The following is a 23,481-nucleotide window of genomic DNA, read 5'->3' on the forward strand; positions in this document are numbered from 1 at the left end:
TGTAAAAGAATTCGGGTTACGTTTATACTTTAAATATTGTTACAGTTACAAGATCCAGAAACACCATTGTTGCATTTCGGTATTAAGAGATCTCCATATGAATCTCTGTTTGGCTCCAGAATAAAGGTTGGGCTCAACACACCACCTCCGCCACAAGAAGTTTGAAATGGTACGGCAAGAGCAGAAGAATTTGAAGAGATTGTTCATTCATCAGGAAAACCAGCAAATGTTGAGATATCTGTGAAAATTCAGCACAAGCTCAGCCCGAGTTCATTAGACCTGTATCTTTGACATCAACTCAAGCATCTGAAATACAAGAGATCATCTGCTGCTTCATTTCAGAACCTACAATTGGAGCACACCAGTATCCTCGCTGTGAACGCTAAATTCATGTGTGAGAATTCAGCACAGTTGGGGAAAGGGGGGGGGGGGGGATTTGGTATGAGTATCACATGCCCAATTTGCATGAGTAACAAGAAAGCCATTATTGATCGGCAAGATTGAAGGAAAAATGTAGAGTCTCAGGCGAATAAAATGAATGTGCTCTACAACAAAATGTTCTCGTTCGTTGAGAAACGATTTACAATTATAGTTCCTGTTGCTGAAATTGATATAGGTTGTTGAGATGCTCGCAATATTTTGGCTGTCGTGGTTGGTGTGACGAAGGATGGCGGCTATAAATTGGAAATATAGAATTCTAAAGCAGTTATACACAAGGTCACAGTTCAAGCAGGCAAGTCCGAAGATGTTCTGTTGGACAAATAACTATCTTTCAGGTCAGCTGCAGTTCAGTAATATACAGGGACTGGACAAGAATGTGTGAAGTGCATGTGAGAAAACAGATATCAGAACCTCAGGTGTTTATGTATGGAAAGAAAAATTATTTTCAGTTCAGAAAGTGCAAAAGAAGTGAAGCTACGAAGCATATAAAAGTTGAAAGTTAATATGAATTTATTGTTTATTATACATTTTAGCAATTTTTAAAAACTGTTTTTTAGTTTATTAAATATTACTAAAAGCTAAGAACTCTTAAAAATCCTCTAATTCAGGATAAACCAATTTTCGTACACACACAATAATGATACTTTCATTTCTTAATTTAACTTTCGTTAAATATGTAAATTTTTTATTTTTACATGTTACTTCATTCTAATTTTATACTTTGCCTGTGTATGTTCCGAATTTTTAAAATACCTTTGTATTTTATACATCTCCCAGGAAAAAATTTAAATCAGAATTAAATAAAACACCTCGCAAAGAAGTTTGAGGCATTCAATATATTCCCTAGCCATTCTATAGAATCCTTGATGTGACACTTTTCCAGTAAGATATACGTTGGGAACACACAAATCCAAAAATGTTAACACTTGCCTAACCTTGCAGCATTTACCTTGTGGAATGTATAATGTTCATACATATCCAGAAACATGAACACTTGCTTAAGATTTAAGCAATTATCTTTTTCATTTCAGTTACTCAAATGAGAATACCATTTACAAGTACTTTAGCCTAAATTTACAAGCATTATATAAGAGTACCGGTTTGCATCCTCTGTGACCTATCCAAGACATTTGATTATATGAGGCAAAATATCCTCGCAAAGGAATAGAGGTTTTATGAAAAATAACGAAAGATAGAACTGCAGGTAAAAAAAAAAATGTAGAAGGTTGTACTTCATAATTCAGGCAATGTGTGCAGAGGAGTTTCTGGTGACTGGAGAGAAATCATTTAATATCACTCTCAACTTAAAAAAGACATAATTTATTCCTGGATATCTAGAGGTACTAAATCATTGATAAATTTAACACATGGTAAGGAAATAAAAGTTTAGGTGTCCATTTAGAAATTAATATAGACTGGAAATAAAATCATCAGACAAATTCATTCTGGCTACGAAAGACTGCCAGTATTTGGCAGAGATAAATCAACAAGTTAATAGATTTTGCCAATTCTCATTCAATACTGACGTTTGGGACAATGTTGTTGTTGTTGTGGTCTTCAGTCCTGAGACTGGTTTGATGCAGCTCTCCATGCTGCTCTATCCTGTGCAAGCTTTTTCATCTCCCAGTACCTACTGCAACCTACATCCTTCTGAATCTGCTTAGTGTATTCATCTCGTGGTCTCCCTCTACGATTTTTACCCTCCACGCTGCCCTCCAATACTAAATTGGTGATCCCTTGATGCCTCAGAACATGCCCTACCAACCGATCCCTTCTTCTGGTCAAGTTGTGCCACAAACTTCTCTTCTCCCCAATCCTATTCAATACTTCCTCATTAGTTACATGATCTACCCATCTAATCTTCAGCATTCTTCTGTAGCACCACATTTCGAAAGCTTCTATTCTCTTCTTGTCTAAACTATTTATCGTCCATGTTTCACTTCCATACATGGCTACACTCCATACGAATACTTTCAGAAATGACTTCCTGACAATTAAATCAATACTGGATGTTAACAAATTTCTCTTCTTCAGAAACGCTTTCCTTGCCATTGCCAGCCTACATTTTATATCCTCTCTACTTCGACCATCATCAGTTATTTTGCTCCCCAAATAGCAAAACTCCTTTACTACTTTAAGTGCCTCATTTCCTAATCTAATTCCCTCAGCATCACCCGACTTAATTAGACTACATTCCATTATCCTTGTTTTGCTTTTGTTGATGTTCATCTTATATCCTCCTTTCAAGACACTGTCCATTCCATTCAACTGCTCTTCCAAGTCCTTTGCTGTCTCTGACAGAATTACAATGTCATCGGCGAACCTCAAAGTTTTTATTTCTTCTCCATGAATTTTAATACCTACTCCGAATTTTTCTTTTGTTTCCTTTACTGCTTGCTCAATATACAGATTGAACAACATCGGGGAGAGGCTACAACCCTGTCTTACTCCCTTCCCAACCACTGCTTCCCTTTCATGTCCCTCGACTCTTATAACTGCCATCTGGTTTCTGTACAAATTGTAAATAGCCTTTCGCTCCCTGTATTTTACCCCTGCCACCTTTAGAATTTGAAAGAGAGTATTCCAGTCAACATTGTCAAAAGCTTTCTCTAAGTCTACAAATGCTAGAAACGTAGGTTTGCCTTTCCTTAATCTTTCTTCTAAGATAAGTCGTAAGGTCAGTATTGCCTCACGTGTTCCAGTGTTTCTACGGAATCCAAACTGATCTTCCCCGAGGTTGGCTTCTACTAGTTTTTCCATTCGTCTGTAAAGAATTCGTGTTAGTATTTTGCAGCTGTGACTTATTAAGCTGATAGTTCGGTAATTTTCACATCTGTCAACACCTGCTTTCTTTGGGATTGGAATTATTATATTCTTCTTGAAGTCTGAGGGTATTTCGCCTGTTTCATACATCTTGCTCACCAGATGGTAGAGTTTTGTCAGGACTGGCTCTCCCACGGCCGTCAGTAGTTCCAATGGAATATTGTCTACTCCGGGGGCCTTGTTTCGACTCAGGTCTTTCAGTACTCTGTCAAACTCTTCACGCAGTATCGTATCTCCCATTTCATCTTCATCTATATCCTCTTCCATTTCCATAATATTGTCCTCAAGTACATCGCCCTTGTATAGACTCTCTATATACTCCTTCCACCTTTCTGCTTTCCCTTCTTTGCTTAGCACTGGGTTTGGGACAATATTCTGGTGTAATTCATATTCAATATGTTTTAATTGCTGAAAATGTGCTGTAAGAAAAATATGCGGTGCTGACCAACGATCGTCTTGTGGACATGTGAATAAGGAGGTAGGCCTTCTGACTCCTGCTTGCAGTATATGAATTCCCTCAACAATTTTGTTGCAAATAACCCGCTTCAGTTCTGAAGGGACATTGTCATACATGATTACAATAACAGAAGATGAAATAGATTCATTAGCCCGTATCAAGGTTGACTTCAAGACGAAAAAGTGTTCACAACGCTGATAACAATATTTTAGCACCTACCTGGTAACAAAATGTTTGACAGCCTTTATCTCCCTCTGATAGAAGGGAAGTCGTTCCCTGATGTCGTAACAGATGTTCTATCATTCTGTCGATTCATCTTGTTAGTGTTTTCCGTGTATTCCGTTCCTCGCCGATTCTGAGAAAAAACTCCTCATTCATTACCTAATCAGTAAACCGAATTTACAACGTTCTTCTTTCGTACCGCATTTCAAATTCTTCAGTTCAGTCCATGTTCCACTACCATACAACGCTGTACTCCAAACGTAAATTATCGGAAATTTCTTCCTAAAATTAAGAGCTATGTTTGATACTAGCAGACTTCTCTTAGCCAGGAATGCCCTATTTGCATCTGCTAACACGCTTTTGATGTCCTCCTTGTTTCGACTGTCACTGGTTACTTTGCTACCTAGGTAGTAAAATCCTTTAAGTTGATCTACCTCGCGATCACCAACTCTAATGTTAAGTTTCTCTCTGTTCTCATTTCTGTTACTTTTCGTCGCTTTCGTCATTCTTCTATTTACTATCAGTCCATATTCTGTACTCATGAGACTATTAATTCCAATTAACAGATCCTGTAATTTTTCTTCACTTTCTCTGAGGATAGAAACGTCATCAGCGAATCTTACCACTAATATCTGTGCACCTTGAATTTTTCTCACTCTTTAATTTTTCTTTTATTACAGACACTGCTTATTCGATGTATAGATTGAACACTGGAGAACGAAGATTACAACCCTGCCTTACAATTTTTTTAATCCGAGCATATGTTTGCTAGTCACCCTCTACCGTTGTTCCCTCTTTGTTCTTGCACCTATTATATATTACCTGTCTTACCCTATAGCTTATCCCTATTTTTCTCACAATTTCGAACATCTTGCACCCTTTTTTTACAATGTCGGATGGTTTTTACAGCTCGAAAAATCCTGTGAACGAGTCTTGATTTCTCTTCATTCCTCATTCCATTGTCAACCACAACATTAGAACTGCCCTTCTGGTGTCTTTACCTTTCCTAGAGAGAAACTGATTATCGTCTAACACAACCTAAATTTTCTTTTCCACTCTTTAGCCTTGTCGACTAGTTGGATCCATGAACTGTTGAGCTGATTCTGCGATAATCATCGCAATGGACGGCTCTTGCTATCTTCGAAATTGTGTGGATGGTATTTTCCTGAAAGTCTGATGGTATGATGCAAGTCTCAAACATTATACACATCAACGTGAATAGTCTTTGCATTTCCACTTCCCCAAATGATTTTAGCAGTTCCGATGCGATGTTGTGTATCCTTTCTTATTTAATCTTAAATCTCCCAAAGCTCTTTTAAATTCGAACTCTAATATTGGATTTCCAATCTCGTCCCTATCGACTCTTGTGTTTCCTTCTATGACGTCATCAGGCAAGTCCTCCGCCTTATAGAGACTTTCAATGTACATTTTCCAACTGTCCGGTCTATCCCCTGTATTTAACAGTGAATTTCCCATTGTCCTCTCAGTGTTACCATGTTGCTGTGGTCTTCAGTCCAGAGACTGGTTTGATGCAGCTCTCCATGCTACTCTACCCTGTGCAAGCTTCTTCATCTCCGAGTAACTACTGCAACCTACATCCTTCTGAATCTGCTTATTGTATCCATCCCTTGGTCTCCCTTACGATTTTTACACTCCACGCTTCCCTCCAATACTAAACTGGTGATCCCTTGATGCCTCAGAACGTGTCCTACCAAGCGATGTCCTACCAAACGATCCCTTCTTGTGGTCAAGTTGTGCAACAAATTCCTTTTCTCCCCATTTCTGTTCAGTACCTCCTCGTTAGTTACGTGATCTACCCATCTAACCTCCAGCATTTTTCTCTAGCACCACATTTCGAAAGGTTCTATTCGCTTCTTATCTGAACTATTTATCGTCCATGTTTCACTTCCAAACATGGCTACACTCCACACATATGCTTTCAGAAAACACCGTCTGCCACTTAAATCATATTCGATGCCAACAAATTTCTTTTCTTCAGAAACGCTTTCCTTGCCATTGACAGTCTATATTTTATGTCCTCTCTACTTTGACCATCATCAGCTATCTTGCTTCAGAAACAGCAAAACTCATTTACTACTTTGTCTCATTTCCTAATCTAATTCCCTCAGCATCACCTGATTTAATTCAACTACATTCCATTACCCTCGTTTTGCTTTTGTTGATGTTATCTTATATCCTCCTATCAAGACACTGTCCACTCCGTTCAACTGCCCTTCCTGGTCCTTTGGTGTGTCTGCTAGAGTTACAGAGTCATCAGCAAACCTTAAAGTTTTTATTTCTTCTCCATGGATTTTAATTCCTATTCCACATTTTTCTTTTGCTTCCTTTACTGCTTGCTCAATATACAGATTCAATAACGTCGGGGATAGGCTACAACCCTGTCCCACTCCCTTCCCAACCACTGCTTCCCTTTCATGCTCCTCGACTCTTGTACCTGCCATGCGGTATCTTTACAAATTGTATATAGCCTTTCGGTCCCTGTATTTGGTCCCTGATACCTTCAGAATTTATACTTGCTTTTAATTTCAGCGAAGTTTGTTTAATGTACTTGTCCGCCGGGAACAAGGAACATTTATTTATGGTTGACATGAAATGTTTACCCAATGAAACGAACTGTTATTCTGTGTACAAAAAAGTACACAAAAGTATTAATTACTTCACTGTGATGTATTCATATATGAAAGCAGGATGGATATTTCATAATAATCTATGTTTAGTAGTAAAGATACTCAGAACAATGAAAACAACATAAGTAGAATTTGATAATCTTTTAACTCTGGTTCGAATCTTCCTGCTAGAAAGACGTGAACGGAGACGTATGTATTTTGTATCGTATTTCCGGTAAATATCTGCTGTTATTGATAACCAAAACACGTATTTTAGTATCATTAGCATCACTACATGTATGAAAAATTAAATGATCATTTATTTAATGATTGATAACATGCAGTACAGCGCGAGCGGTAATTGGTATTATTGGCCGCCATTTGGAAAATGGCAGTTTCTTTTTTAAATTATTCCAATATTACGTAGCGTAAAACCACAAGGAGATGGGTTACAATTAATTTCTTGAATAAACAGACTAAAGTCACGTTAATTTAAGTCATTTTGCAAAGAGTCTTATCGATATCAAAATAGATCCCTGTTGTTGCCGCTTCACGGTTATCTTTTGTTCAAGTGAAGTGATTCTCATAGTTAAGAAAGTGCTCAGCTTTGAATTAATAATAAGTTTACCACGCAAAATGTGTTTCTCCAATCGAACATACCAAAGCATAAATTATTATTCATCTGAAAAGACATTCCATTACAACCATGAGATATTCTCTAAAAGCAACCGATAAAGGTGCTTCACAACGAGCTGATCCTAATTTATTTTACGTCTGCGCAGACATTACAAAGTGACTTATTTATCGGGCACTTGAATATAGAAAGTCTTAACAATATCAAAAATAAAAATACTTGCTCGTGGAATGGAGCTGTAGTGAATATGTTGTACGTAGCCTCGTGTGATCTTACGATGTGTTATCAACAGCACAAGTATACACACCCATACAAACTAATATACACACGAAAAAATCACTACATTACGTATAAGCTGAGTCAGTCCTTCTGAAAATCATTTATTTTTCGATTTCTTCATATTTTTAATGCAGCCATTTCGCCTTAGCCTCTCTGCACTTCCTGTTTATTTTATTCCTAATTGCCTTGTATTTTGTATTCCTGAATTTCTCTGAACGTTTTTGGACTTCCTTCTTTCGTCGATCAGCTGAGGTATTTCTTCTGTTGCCTACCTTGCATATATGTTTTTCTTCCCAACTTCTGTGATTGTTCTTTTTACAGTTGTTCATTCCTCTTCAACTGAATTACCTACCGAGATAGTCATTATCGCAGTATCTAAAGCTTTAGAGAACGTCACTCATATCTCTTCATTCCTTAGCAATTCCGTATCCCAATTCTTTGTGCATTGATTCGTCCTGACTAGTCTCTTAAAATGCAGCTTACTCTTCATTTTCTTCATTATTAATAAGTCGTGATCTGAGTCTATTTCTGCTGCTGGGTACTCCTCACAATCCAATATATGATATCGGAATCTCTGGCTGACCATTACGTAATCTAACTGGAATCTTCTCGCGTCTCCCTGCCTTTTCCATGTATACCTCCTCCTCTTGTGAATCTTGAACAGACTATTGAGTATTACTAATGAAATTTATCGCAGAACTCAATAAGCTTTTCTCTTCTCTCATTCGTACTACCAAGCCCGTATTCTCCTGTAACCCTTTCTTCTACTCTTTCCTCTAGCCCCTCATTTCAACCCCCATGGCTATAAAATTTTCGTCTCGCTGTATGTACTGATTTACCGGTTAAATATCTTCATATACATTCTCTATCTTTTTATTTTGTGGTTTGGACGTTGGCATGTGTACCTGAACTATTGTTGTCGTGGTTGGTTTGCTGTTGATTCTGATGAGAACAACCGTATCACGGAAATGTTCACAATAACTCACTCTCTACCTTACCTTCCTTTTCATAAAGAATCCAACTTCTGTTATACCATTTTCTGTTGCTACTGATATTATTAGCCTATATTCGTCTGAGCAGAAATCCTTGTGTCCTTTCCATTTCACATCACTGACCCTCACTATATCTAAATTGAGCTTTAGCATTTTCCTTTTCATATTTTCTATCTTGCCTAACACATTCAAACTTCTGACATTTCACAGCCAGACTCGTAGAACATTATCCTTTCGTTGGTTATTCAATCTTTTTCTCGTGGTCACCTGCCCCTCGGTAGTCCTCTCTCGGAGATCTGAGTGGGAACTAATCCGGACTCTTTTGCCAATGGAGAGATCATCATGGCACTTTTTCAGTTACAGGTCACATGCCCTGTGGACACATATTACGTTGTTTCTGCTGCCTTGCGCATCCGTATTGCTGTGTGGTCTGGCGCATTAGATATCATTGACGGAGGACATTAAGAATGTTCAAATAAGGCAGTTCGTTCCCTATTATCGCGAAATAGGGGCGAGAATGCCACGGATATGATACACGAGTTGAGGTGGCAGTCGTTAAAACAAAGGCGTTTTTCGCTGCTTCAGGATCTTCTCATCAAATATCAAACAGCAACCTTCTTCTCAGAGTAAGAAAGTACTTTGTTGGCGCCCATCTACATAGGGAGAAATGATGATCATAATAAAATTAGAGAAATCTGAGCTCGCACGGTAATATTTAAGTGTTCGTTTTTTCCACCCGCTGTTCGAGAGGGCAACGGTAGAGAATGAGCTTAAAGGTGGTTCGATGAGACCTCTGCCAGGCACTTAACTGTGAATTGTAGAGTAATCATGTAGATATAGATCATTTCTGATTCTTTCTCCCTGGAGGCGCAGTTTCCCATCCAAAGGACAAGAAAGTGCCCTGAATATCTGTCTGCTCCTCCACCTTCTTTGACAAGGCCGTCGGCAAAATGAGGATGACTTCTTCTATTGGAAGTCTTCGGCTACTACTGCTGATGATTTTTATAGAAAATTTAAGTGGTGGCGGTGTCAAGTCCCGGGACGGAGTTGTTACTAGTCAAAGACGCTGGCCCTAGACGACGGGTATATTTTTATCGAAGAATAATATGAATGTAAAATGCTACATTCTGCATCATTGCGAGTAATCGTACAAATGAGCCAAGGGACATAAAACTATCTAACAACGATAGTAATCACCTTATTTCATTTCTAGCACAAGAATGAGTTGTGTGTGTCACTGACTGAACAGAATTTAACGTTTCAAGGAATAATCTATATATCTGCACGTGTAGATACGGCGGAATGATTTATTGTTGTAAATAAAAGCTCCACAGATTTTTTTTCTTTTAACGTCTATTATCGTGAAGAGATGAAATGTGAAAGTTTCGAAATCATATGTCCTGCAGCATCACATTATTGCTTTACAGGGCTTTCTTTGCTGTGTGAAATGAGTTTAAGAGGAGGCAATACAATACGACAGATTTACGTGGTAGAGAACGAGTAGTGCTAATTCTTGATAGTTTTTGCGATATAACGGAGAGCTGTGAGTAGAGGTGCTTATGATGGTGGAATCAAGTTTGGTGTCTGGGTTTTATGGGATTAGCTGGAACAACATGCAGAGTGAGCCACTCAATCCTCAACATAAACAGTAGCCAGAGTATCATATGTGTACTGTAAGACATTCGTTTACTGTTAATGCTCCAATAGTAATTAGTTTTAATATACTTAGACGTATATATAGCTCATTAATCCTCATCTGCCAAGGTAATCAGAAGAAATAAAAGAAAACGGCAAGTGTGTCACCACACTGTATATCTGTCATTAGATCGTGATATATCGTGCCACAGCATTTACTTTAATTACCCAAACATAATAACTTGTTCTATCATCTAGTAGCAACTGGATCAGCTCATAAAAATACGCTGTCGTGTTGTACGTATTATTTAGAACTCATTATAAAATTTACTGTAGGAAAAAGTTTATTCCTTGAGATGTATTTTTACACTTTAGTGGAGTATAACCTATAAATAATTTAACATAGTTCTTAATGAAATTTTTGGAGTACCCAAAATCATTATTACGAGCAGAAGCGCAAGGATATCGCACTACAGGCCACAAAAGCTACAAAATTTCATGTTGCCAATAAGTCATTGACATGTCTCACGATTAAATAAGATGGAAGTGAATATGAAGTTATGGTAAAGTTAATTAGCGTATTACCCCAATATGGAATTGCCATTTACCTGACAACAATATGAGAATCAATTGATTTCTTACTTTATAACAGCAAACACTACTCTTTGCCCTAACATCTCACTCACTGGGAATATGTTTTGCTCGTATATGGAACCAACTGAACAGAAAGCTTACATGTTCGGAAAAAAACCGAAATTGGAAAAATCGTTCACAGTGGATACAGAATAAAATAACACAATAAGATGTGAGCTGTTGGTGTTCTTACTTTCCGAAACTCTTGTTCCTCTTCAGCGGACTGACTGCAGTCTTTACTTTGCATACCGTAGCAGACTTCGGTTTGCTCAATATTCATGACGTTATGTACATTACACTCCTCATTTTGTTGCTGTCTGACTGGCACATCCCTTGTCTGAGCCCCCTGGCGACATTTACTGATGTACTCCGTCCACTGAGACCATTCGGTTACTTCACAGTCCCATTCCTCCGGTATAGCCCTAGAGAGAGAGAAAGACACAAAAGAAATTTAGTCTGACACGAGTTCCTTCTGCTACGAGTACTCTTTTTATTCATACGCATCGGACTGAGAAAACAACACATTGTCACATATGCAAAACGCTTTATATATAGTTCTTTTTATTGTTTACTTATACAAAGCTATGTTTAACTGTCAGCTAGACTTGTTACACAAAATTACTGAGATAAATGTGAAAACGTACATGAAATCGATAACACCAGTATAATATAAATTTCACAGAAACTGCATAGTAACTGAAATAACTGAACTGCATAATAACTGAAATTAAGGAAGGAGAGATGGAGTGTTTTTGTACTTTTTCAATAATTTTAAAACTGTCGTTGAAACGTTACTGTTTTTTTTCTCTCGCAAAACCATTGTGCCTTATTGTACACTCCCTGTCAGTAATAACTGGCAAACCACAGCAGTCATAGGCAAGTACACGTAGCAATTATTCTCCTGTTGATTTTATATGCTAACATTCATGCTTTGACCCGCCTTTGGAAACTGACAAATTACGCTTAGTAATAGTGTAGGTACGGCGAACAATGTACTTAGGTACCCATTATATAATTAAGGTGGTATGTTTTTACTACTTATAATGTTGTAAAACTTTTATAAATAATGTATGTTTTCTAAATACTGTTAGGGGATTTTCACATTAAGTAGAATTAAGTTTTTCTATTTATTTCTGCTGGTTTGCTAGTCAACTGAAACCGATTACCATGTATTTTTAATCACGTTGTACTGTTATTTATTTATTTATTTATTTATTATTCCATGGAACCAAATTAATGAGAAGTCTCCATGGTCATGGAACGAGACAATACATGAAATTATAAGACGATAGTAGAAACAGATAAAATGAAATATAAGAAACGTATTCAGGCAACAATTAGTAAGTTTAAATAAAGAAAATCAACAATGTAACACTGGAATTTGCTTAATTTTTCAGCTCTTCCAGGAGCTCCTCGACAGAATAGAAGGAGTGAGCTGTGAGGAAACTCTTCAGTTTAGATTTAAAAGTGTTTGGGCTACTGCTAAGATTTTTGAGTTCTTGTGGTAGCTTATTGAAAATGGATGCAGCACAGTAGTGCACTCCTTTCTGCACAAGAGTCAAGGAAACGCATTCCACAAGCAGATTTGATTTCTGCCTAGTATTAACTGAGTGAAAGCTACTAACTCTTGGGAATAAGCTAATATTGCTAACAACAAACGACATTAAAGAAAATATATACTGTGAGGGCAATGTCAGAATTCCCAGACTATTGAATTGGGGTGGACAAGAGGTTCTCGAACTTACACCACATATAGCTCGAACAGCCCGTTTTTGAGCCAAAAATACCCTTTATGAATCAGATGAATTACTCCAAAAAATAATACCATATGACATAAGGGTATGAAAATATGCGAAGTAGACTACTTTTCGTGTTGAACTGTCACTTATTTCAGATACTGTTCTAATGGTAAATAAAGCAGCATTTAGTTCTGAACAAGATCCTGAACATGGGCTTTCCACAACAGCTTACTATCTATCCGAACGCCTAGGAACTTGAACAGTTCCGTCTCGCTTATAATTGCCCATTCTGTCTGATCAAATTATTGGTTCTTGTTGAATTGTGAGTTAGAAACTGTAAAAACTGAGTCTTACTGTGATTTAGCATCAAATTATTTTCCACAAGCCACAAACTTATTTCATGAACTACATTATTTGATAATGTTTCAATATTACACACAAGATCCTTCACTGCCAAGCTGGTGTCATCAGCAAACAGAAATATTTTTCAATCACCTGTAATACTAAAAGGCATATCATTTATATAAATAAGTAACAGCAGTGGCCCCAGCACCGACCCTTGGAGAACGCCCCACTTAACAGTGCCCCATTGGGACTGAACATCACTACCACTCTCAATATTGCGGAGAATTACCTTCTGCTTTCTGTTCTTAATGTAAGAGGCGAACCAATTGTAAGCTACTCCCCTTACTCCATAATGGTCCAATTTCTGCAGTAATATTTTGTGGTCAACACAGTCAAAAGCCAACGTTAAATAAAAGAAAACACCTAGCGTTCGCAACCTTTTATTTAATCCGTCCAAAACCTCACAGAGAAAAGGGAATATAGCATTTTCAGTTGTTAAACCTAACACTACATTTGACAGCGAATTATGTGAATTTAAATGCTCCAATAACCTTGTATACAGGGTGTTACAAAAAGGTACCGCCAAACTTTCAAGAAACATTCCTCACACACAAAGAAAGAAAATATGTTATGTGGACATGTGTCCAGAAACGCTTAATTTCCATGTTAGAGCTCATTTTATTACTTCTCTTCAAATCACATTAATCATGGAATGGAAACACATAGCAACAGAACGTACCAGCGTGACTTCAAACACTTTCTTACAGGAAATGTTCAAAATGTCCTCCGTTAGCGAGAATACGTGCATTCACCCTCCGTCGCATGGAATCCCTGATGCGCTGATGCAGCCTTGGAGAATGGCGTATTGTATCACAGCCGTCAACAATACAAGCACGAAGAGTCTCTACATTTGGTACCGGGGTTGCGTAGACAAGAGCTTTCAAATGCCCCCATAAATGAAAGCCAAGAGGGTTGAGGTCAGGAGAGCGTGGAGGCCATGGAATTAGACCGCCTCTACCAATCCATCGGTCACCGAATCTGTTGTTGAGAAGCGTACGAACACATCGACTGAAACGTGCAGGAGCTCCACCGTGCATGAACCACATGTTGTGTCGTACTTCTAAAGGCACATGTTCTTGTAGCACAGGTAGAGTATCCCTTATGAAATCATAATAATGCACTCCATTGAGCGTAGGAGGAAGAACATGGGGCCCAATCAAGACATCACCAACAATGCCTGCCCAAACGTTCACAGAAAACCTGTGCTGATGACGTGATTGCACAATTGCATGCGGATTCTCGTCAGCCCACACATGTTGATTGTGAAAATTTACAATTTGATCACGTTGGAATTAAGCCTCATCCGTAAAGAGAACATTTGCACTGAAATGAGGATTGACACATTGTTGGATGAACCAGTCGCAGAAGTGTACCCGTGGAGGCCAATCAGCTGCTGATAGTGCCTGCACACGCTGTACATGGTACGGAAACAACTGGTTCTCCCGTAGCACTCTCCATACAGTGACGTGGTCAACGTTACCTTGTACAACAGCAACTTCTCTGACGCTGACATTAGGGTTATCGTCAACTGCACGAAGAATTGCCTCGTCCATTGCAGGTGTCCTCGTCGTTCTAGGTCTTCCCCAGTCGCGATTCATAGGCTGGAATGTTCCGTGCTTCCTAAGACGCCGATCAATTGCTTCTAACGTCTTCCTGTCGGGACACCTTCGTCCTGGAAATCTGTCTCGATACAAACGTACCGCGCCACGGCTATTGCCCCGTGCTAATCCATACATCAAATGGGCATCTGCCAACTCCGCATTTGTAAACATTGCACTGACTGCAAAACCACGTTCGTGATTAACACTAATGTGTTGATGCTACGTACTGTTGTTCTTGATGCTAGTACTGTAGAGCAATGAGTCGCATGTCAACACAAGCACCGAAGTCAACATTACCTTCCTTCATTTGGGCCAACTGGCAGTGAGTCGAGGAAGTGCAGTACATACTGACAAAACTAAAATGAGCTCTAACATGGAAATTAAGCGTTTCCGGACACATGTCCACATAACATCTTTTCTTTATTTGTGTGTAAGGAATGTTTCCTGAAAGTTTGGCAGTACCTTTTTGTAACACCCTGTATACAACCTTCTCGATAACCTTAACGAACACCAATGGCATAGAAATAGGTCTATAATTGTCAACATGATCCCTGTCTCCCTTTTTATAAAGTGGCTTCACTACCGAGTACTTTAATCGGTCAGGAAACCAATCACTCCTAAAGGAAAAATTACAGATATGGCTAAGTACTGGGCTAACATACATAGAACAATACTTCAGTATTCTGCTAGATACCCCGTCATATCCATGAGAGTTCTTGGTCTTTAGTGATTTAATTATTAACTCAATCTCCCTCTTGTCAGTATCATGGAGAAGCATTTCAGGTAACAGTCTCAGAACACTTTTTTCTACAAGCGCTATATGATTCCCTGTTGGGTTTAGGTTTCTATTTAGTTGTCCTACTATATTCAGAAAGTGATTAATAAATACTGTACATATATGCGAGTTATCAGTAACACGGACATTCCCACAATGCACTGATTCTATATCCTCGACCTGTCTCTGCAGGCTAGCCACTTCCTTTACGACAGACCATATAGTTTTAATTTTATCCTGAGACATAGCTATTCTATCTGCATACCACATACTTTTTGCCTTCCTAATAACTTTTTTAAGCACCTTACAATGCTGTTTGTAATGGGCTGCTGCCATTAGATTTTGACTGTTTCTAACGTTTTGATATAATTGCCACTTTGTTCGACAGGATATTCTTATCCCTCTAGTCAGCCACCAAGGCTGCCTGTTTGTGGTAGTACCCTGTTTCGAACTTTCAAAGAGCACCAGAAAAGTCTTGAGGAAAGCATTATATTTATCGTCTACTGTATCAGCACTATAAACATCTTGCCACTCTTGTTCCTTGATAAGGTTTACAAAGGTCTCTACAGCAACTGGATCAGCTTTCCTAAAACGTTGATAACTTTATTTAACATGTGTTGCAGCACAAAAATCCTTTAGAGTTAAAACTTGTGCATCATGATTTGAAAGGCCATTCACCTTTTTGCTAACAGAATGCCCTTCTAGTAATGAGGAATGAACAAAAATGTTGTCTATGGTTGTTCTACTGTTCCCTCGCACTCTCGTTGGAAAGAATACGGTTTGCATAAGATTATATGAATTAAGGAGGTCTACCAGCATCCTTTTCCTTTCACAATCACTTACACAATTAATACTGAAGTCACCACATATAACTAACTTTTTGTATTTCCTATAAAGTGAGCCAAGAACCTCCTCTAGCTTTAGCAAAAATGTTGTGTAATCGGAGTAGGGGATCTATAAATAACAACAGTTAGAAGTTTAATTCCACTAAATTTAACCACACCTGCACAACATTCAAACACCTTTTCAGTGCAGTACTTTGAAACATCAATTGACTCAAATGGGATACCGTTTTTCACATACATTGCTACTCCCCCACACCGCAAAGAGCTCCTAGAAAAGCTGCCAGCCAACCTGTATCCTGGTAAAGTAAGCCTCTGAATTATCTCCTTATTTAAGAAGTGTTCAGATATACCAATAATTTCAGAGTCAACACTATAAGCAGTTCACTAACTTTATCTCTAATACCTTGTATATTTTGATGAAATATACTAATTCCCTCATTACTCGGATACCCAAGCTTTGTCGAAAGTGGTTTCTTTGTTAGAGAGACTTCCCTTAAGCAGGAATGCCTATCAGCTGACTTCAATCTAGAAAAAGGTGCCGCTCTAACACCCACTAGTAAAGGAATTTTCCGATGACTGATCCGACCACCCCCACCGTGCTGTCACCTATAAGCTTTGCCAACCTCCTCTTTCCATGCCTGTTGAGGTGCAGGCTATGTCTAATGAAACCTGTCCTGCTGATAGACTCCACCGACACCACTGAAATGTGACTCATGCCTTCTGTTATCAGCACACCCCCAAGTCTCATGTTATTACGCTTGATGGCTGTATTAAGATGAGGCCGATCGTGACGCTGAAACAGTTCCACGAAATGCACATTCGTGTTGCCAGTCTGAGTGGCTATCTTTTCCAGGTCACCATCTATGTCATACTCCCCATCCCTATCAATACTATTACCAGCCCCACCCACAATTCACTACCTGATCCTCTTTAGTAAAATCCCTACATAGCCCCCCTATGTTAACAGTCACCTGCGCCAATCCTGCATTAGGCTTCACAATGCTGGTCACCTGGTACTCACTCCCAAAGACCATCTATTTTTAATTACATTGAACTGTGATCAAGACTATTAAAGTTTATAATAAATAATACAGATCACTGTCTGTCTAACTTAGGATTCCATGTCTTACAAAGGAAATCAGTGTAATGAAACATGAAAAGATCATAGTAACTGTAATATTACATACTCCTACACACGTTCTCGATGAGTTTTTATGTAGACAACAATAAATGATACGAACTAACGTCGCAGATAGTACAACAACTCAAACTGGAAATTAGTTTTGGTGCAAACTAACAGTATCTTTTACTGTTATTACTTTAGTATCTTGTTTTGTTCAATAAATCTGAAATTATTAATTCATACACATGGAAAATAGCAAAAAGAAGTTAGTGGATTCATAAGAATCACGTTACAAAGTGCAGAGAATTTTCGATAAATCTTGTACAAGTAGTGAAGTACTGCAAGAGGAATTCAGGCAAACAATTATTTTTTAAATGCAAAAACATGTTAGAGCATATTTGTACCATCATCAGTGGATAATTTTATTCAGCTCTGTAAAATGCAGATATGTTTTATGGTAATTATTGGTATAAGAACTAGGCTTAATTCTTTTATTTTCATTGTGGTTATTAACTTGTTAAGTGGAGTATTAAGTTCTGTAGAACATTTTTTACGTTTTAATATGACTTGTCACGTGCAATGAAATGTTGTTGTTGTGCGCTTGATTCGTGAATTAATAATTTACTTTATCTGCAAATGAAACTTTTATACCACTAAGGGCTCAGAATGACAAGACTGTCTACCCTAACGTTGCTGAGGTTTTCGAAACACGCGTATACTGACTGTCTTAGAGAAAATAGTAAGATGAAAAAGTTCACTTTTTTATTTTACGCCTATGGAAGTGAACAAAGGAGGCAGGAAAATTATAAAGGAAAAGTCCGCATTTTTAAGCTCGTCAGCACTCTAGGTGATTCTCGAAAGAGGTTGGCTGTTTGCCGACACTTAGTTTCAATCTCTTCCTTCCTTTTAACAGAAGCCGAACACAGCATAACATTCCCCGTGCTTTTTATGTATCTATTCACCAGAAATTGTCTTACATCAACTTTGATGATTACACGATTAATTAATAGAAGTACAGTTTCCGTCACTGGCATTTCTTCCGATTATGTGCCTGGTACTGAAACGCAGTCCTTACTACACTTAATAATAATACTGTTCCTTCTATATTTAAAGTCTGGGTGCTCTGAGATGACACTACCCACACTAATGACAGAGTTTATTATAGTGTATTCCTTATCGCCTAGTTCACTCAATTAAAATACTGATTTGAAATTAGCCATTGTTTTACTATCTGTTCAGTTACATTTTCCATCGTAAAACCATAACAAGTTTAACCAAAATCGTTGTTTACCATGGTCCTCCATTTTACTGAAATTCGATATCTTCACCTTTCTTCATGTCACCGTAATCCGAAAATCCTATCTTTCTCGGTCCTCTCGCTACCAGCACCACATTCTCATTTACCCATCCCCTCGTCCAAACCCCCCACCCCCTTGTGCTAAGTCCATACGGCAAGCGAAGATACCTGACAGTTGAACTTTGCGTGAATGCTTCGCGCAGCCTACCTTCACCAGGGAATACAGGAGATTATGATTTTTAGGAAGTACTGTGCTAGACTTTCTCAATTGCTATGGAGAACTGCCCACAGTATTGACTTGTCAGGGTCTTATTTCGCCGTACGCACACAATAATCTATAATTGTTATTATTATTGCGGCGTAAGCCGCATTCAGGTCTCAACATAAGTATTTCTTAATTAAATAGCACATAAGCATTTCTTTCTAAATAGGTGTTTACGTTACCGGTTACTTACGCGACAGTAATTTTCATTATACACTGAGGCGACAAAAGTCATGGGATACCTCCTCAGATCGTGTCGGACGTCATTTTGCTAGACGTAGTGCAGCAATTCGACGTGGCATGGACTCTTCATGTCGTTGGAAATCTCCTGCATAAATGCTTAGTCATGCTGCCTGTTTAGCCGTCCATAATTGCGAAGGTGTTGCCGCTGCAGGATATTGTGCACGAACTGACCTCTCGATTATGTCCCATAAATGTTCGATGGGATTCATGTCGGGGACCTGGGTGGCTAAGTCATTCGCTCGAATCGTCCAGTGACGTGACACGTCGTCATCTGTAAAAATTCCATCATAGACTGGGAACACGAAGTCCATGAATGGCTGCAAATGCTCTCCAAGTAGCCGAAGATAAGCAGAACCCTGTCCATTCTGCGTAAACACAGCCCACATCATTATGGAGCCACCACCAGCTTACACAGTACTTGTTGACAACTTGGAACCACAGCCTCGTCATGTGTGCACCACACTCAAAACCTACCATCGTCATTCATCTGACCAGGCCATGGTTTTCAGTCTTCTGGGATCAAACCGATATGGTCACGAGCCCAGGAGAGACGCTGCAGGCGATGTTTGGTGTTAGCAAAGACACTCGCGCCGGTCATCTACTGCTATACCCCATTAACACCAAATTTCGCCGCACTGTCGTAACGGTTACACTGATTCTTGCGGTTATTTCACGCAGTGTTGCTTGTCTGTTAGCACTGACAACTCTACGCAAACGCCACTGTACATGGTCGTTTAGTGAAGGCCGTCGCCCACTGCATTGTCTGTAGTGAGAGGAAATGCCTGGCATTTGGTATTCTCTGCACACTCATGACACTGTGGTTCTTGGAATACTGAATTCCCTAACGATGTCTGAAATGGAATGTCCCATGCATCTAGCTCCAACTACCAGTCCGCGTTCAAAGTCTATTAATTCCCGTCGGGCGACATAATCACATCGGAAACCTTTTCACATGAATCACCTGACTGCAAATGACAGCTGCGCAAATGCAGTGCCCTTTTAGACCTTGTATACACGATATTACCGCCATCTGTATACTTGCGTATCACCATCTCATGGCTTCTGGCGGCTCAGTGTACACAGCAACCAGCTTAACGCCTGCTGCTACACTGGTGCAAACTGTGTGGTCTACACAGATTTTTTTTCCTTTTTGCTTCTCTTTAATCGAATTTATATGTTGTTACGTCCCTTGCTCAAGTGTAAATCTGCACTCTCTGCAAACTGCTAAATAGCTCCGTTTGATTTAGTTCACAAATTGGAACACTTTCTAATCATTTCGCACTAATTAACGCCATAGACGTATGGTCTTTTCCGAATGCAATTCTTATCAAAAAGCGATTCTGGCAGCTCCAGTCAGAGGTTTTTGTTAATCCTGCCTTTTGGGTTCTTGTGGCGATATTTCCACGGAAACTTCCATCCCCTCTCTCATATTTATATACAGGGTGTTTATAAACGAATATCGGGGTTTTAGCGCTTTGTAATAATTATTACATTAATCTTACAGTTATAAATGATATGTCAAATGATAGAGCAACTGAAACAGTTTTGCCAAGAACCTTATAAATGTTCAATGTGAGCACCATTTGTCACACGGCACACATCAAGTCTATAGCCGAATTCTTCCCAAACGTTGTTACGTGTGTCTTCAGTGATTGTAGCAACAGCTGCTTCAATCCGGTTTCTTAATTCAGGGAGGTCTGCTGGTAGCGGAGGCACGTACACAAGATCCTTGATAAGCCCCGATGGAAAAAATCACATGGCCTTAGGTCAGGTGAACGTGTAGGTCATTCAAAGCAAGCCCTGTCATTGGGCCCCTTGCAGCCTATCAAGCGCTTGGGTACAGTGAAGTTCAACCAATAGCGTACTTCGCTATGCGATTTTTTCCTTCGGGGCTTCATCACGTATCGTGTGTACGTGCCTCCGCTACCAGCAGACCTCCCTGAATTAAGAAACCGGATTGAAGCAGCTGTTGCTACAATCACTGAAGACACACGTACCAACGTTTGGGAAGAACTCGACTATAGACTTGATGTGTGCCTTGTGACAAATGGTGCTCACATTGAACATTTATAAGGTTCTTGGTAAAACTGTTTGAGTTGCTCTTTCATTGACATTATTTACAACTTAAGTTAAATGTAATAAATAATATAAAGCGTTAAAACCCTGATATTCATTTATAAACACGCTGTATTTCTAACTGAGAAGTTAAATACCACTTTTCATAGATTTTGATTTAAAAACCTTTTAAAGTAACGACATATTTCCATAAGAATTTTCATCTCCTACTGCAGTCCCTAAGGGATTTAATTACCAAAAATTTCTTTTTATGGGGACCAAGAAATCGAATACCAGTTTTCGGCGTTCTAGCTTCAGAATTGTTCTGCTAGCGACACAGCTACTAAAGCTTTTGATGCCTTAATTCATCCCCTTTAAGGGTGGAATTTGGCGAAGTCCTTCCTTAAATGAGGCCTAAATTATGAGATCAACACCCTCTCCAAATTCAAATTTCTATCCTTAGCGTTTTGGGTGGGCTATGATGAGGCAGTGAACGAGTCAGGATATTTGCTTTGCAGAGTAGGATGAGCCGAGAAATAATCATAAAGAAAAAGAAATTGAATAAGTTGCGCCGTTTCCGAGTTAATTAGCATTGAGTCAGGCCGTTGCGCGTGCAAATTCAAGCGACCCGTCAGAGACTGTGTCACCAAACGTGTATTTTGTTTGGTTTTCTAAAATCGAACAAGAGAGCGATACAAAAATTGGACGTGGGATGGTAGGAAGAATCGAACCAGAGCCAGAGGCTGAGTAGTCTCGTGCGCTATCATCTACTCTATCAGAACTGGCACTAATTGTATCTGGTGCTAGGCTCGAATTTGCGCGATCTACGTCCTGATTGGATAACTTCAATGGTAATTAACTCTTTGACATCGAATTTATTTTTGAAAAATTATTTCTCAGCGCAACTAACCTGCCACAACTTAAACTTTTCAGACTGTTTCTGCGCAGCCTGTATAAGGAACATGGACAGCGACATATGTTACACTCACTGTGAAGAACAAAGAGATGGCCATACTCGTGTGAGACAGCGTTATCAGCAACTGATAGTGCATGAAAGGGGCCTCATTGCGGGCGTTCATTTAGCTGGCTGGGCGAATAGTGCAATATCCAGGTATGTAGAACATTCGAATATGACAGCAGCCTACTGTTGGACTGAGTGGGTATGTTATGGCAGGCATACTCGTCGCCAAGATTGCGGTCGACCAAGTCCACCATCACATGGGGGGATCTCCGCATTGTACATGAGGCACATCGTAGCCGCTTCACGAACAGGTCTGCCATCCGGGAACAAGTAATGGAGTCCCTGCAACATTCTTTATCATCCGGCACCATTGGTTGGAGACTAGCAACAGCTATGTCCCAGTGTCAGTATCCAGGAAATCAAGGATCAGTTACAGTACATTGGGGTAGCTTGCTTCAGGAAATAATACAACGGTTTTACGATACCCGTGCAGACCGAATCAGTGCATGTATCCACGCCAAAGAGGGGACAACGGCATACCGATAAGTCGTTTCATACGGCCAAATTCTCTGTAAATTTGAGTCGATGTTGTATTCGCTGAAATAACACCAAATATACTCTCAACCATCAAGTTTCGTTTCGTTTCCCACTCCCCTTCTGGGTAGTTCACTTTTATTGTCATGCAACATATTTCGGAGGATATGCTAATGTTGCCGTGAATCAAACATTTCTTAAACTGTAATGAATGCAGTTACAGAAGAAATGACACTGTCGTTTAAGTTTGTAATAAGAGAATTGTTCTGGTTAATATCTTGGTTCTTAATGTTATTACTATCCTTATTATGGTGAGCTATGCTCTTACAGGGTTAGTCTACTACCTGCAGCTTGGAATAGTGGCAGTGCAGGCTCTCTTTGCAGTTAATTTCCGCCTGCACCCATTCTCTTTTGCCGTCTGTGGGTCGACGTATTTTCTGCAACGTTGTGTGACTCCCTCGCCACAGGTTACTGAACAGGGACTCCACTCTGACCATTCCGTCGTCGCACATCCTGTAAAACGTGTTCTTTTAATAATTGTTGTACAGAAGGAGGAAATATGTCAGAAGTGTACAAAGGTGTGACAAGCATGTAGGGCAAAGGCTTTTAACGATGGTTACATAGATTTTAGAGACGTCTCATTCAACAGTGTACTAATTAACCATCATTTAGAGAGTAGTGGAAGATAAACTTTTTATTAGGTCTGTCAGTTGAGCTGTATTCGTACTTGTAGAAATAGTTTTCTGATGCTCTGTATCACTTGATGTAAGTTGTAGGTATACAGCGATTGGTGCATCCCTGTGCTTGTAGATAGTGCCTCGTTGTTTGACAATTGATAGCATCTGATGTGATACAAAATTAATACAGTTCAGGAAAAAAGGAACAAACAGAAAACGAA

At 39.2% G+C, this 23,481-nt stretch overlaps 1 protein-coding gene across 1 annotated transcript in view; it reads right to left on the reverse strand.

Moving 5' to 3' along the window:
* The window catches only part of LOC126474109 (spondin-1-like), a 193,773-nt gene that overhangs the window by 44,635 nt on the left and 125,657 nt on the right, over positions 1-23,481 (reverse strand). The window contains exons 9-10 of the mRNA XM_050101534.1: positions 22,928-23,096; positions 10,937-11,165 (exon numbers count right to left, since the gene is read on the reverse strand). Coding sequence (XP_049957491.1) covers positions 10,937-11,165; positions 22,928-23,096 — 398 coding nt within the window. The remainder of the gene's footprint in view (positions 1-10,936; positions 11,166-22,927; positions 23,097-23,481) is intronic.

Source organism: Schistocerca serialis, chromosome 4 (genome assembly GCF_023864345.2).
Source record: "Schistocerca serialis cubense isolate TAMUIC-IGC-003099 chromosome 4, iqSchSeri2.2, whole genome shotgun sequence".
NCBI classification, from domain to species: Eukaryota; Metazoa; Arthropoda; class Insecta; order Orthoptera; family Acrididae; genus Schistocerca; species Schistocerca serialis.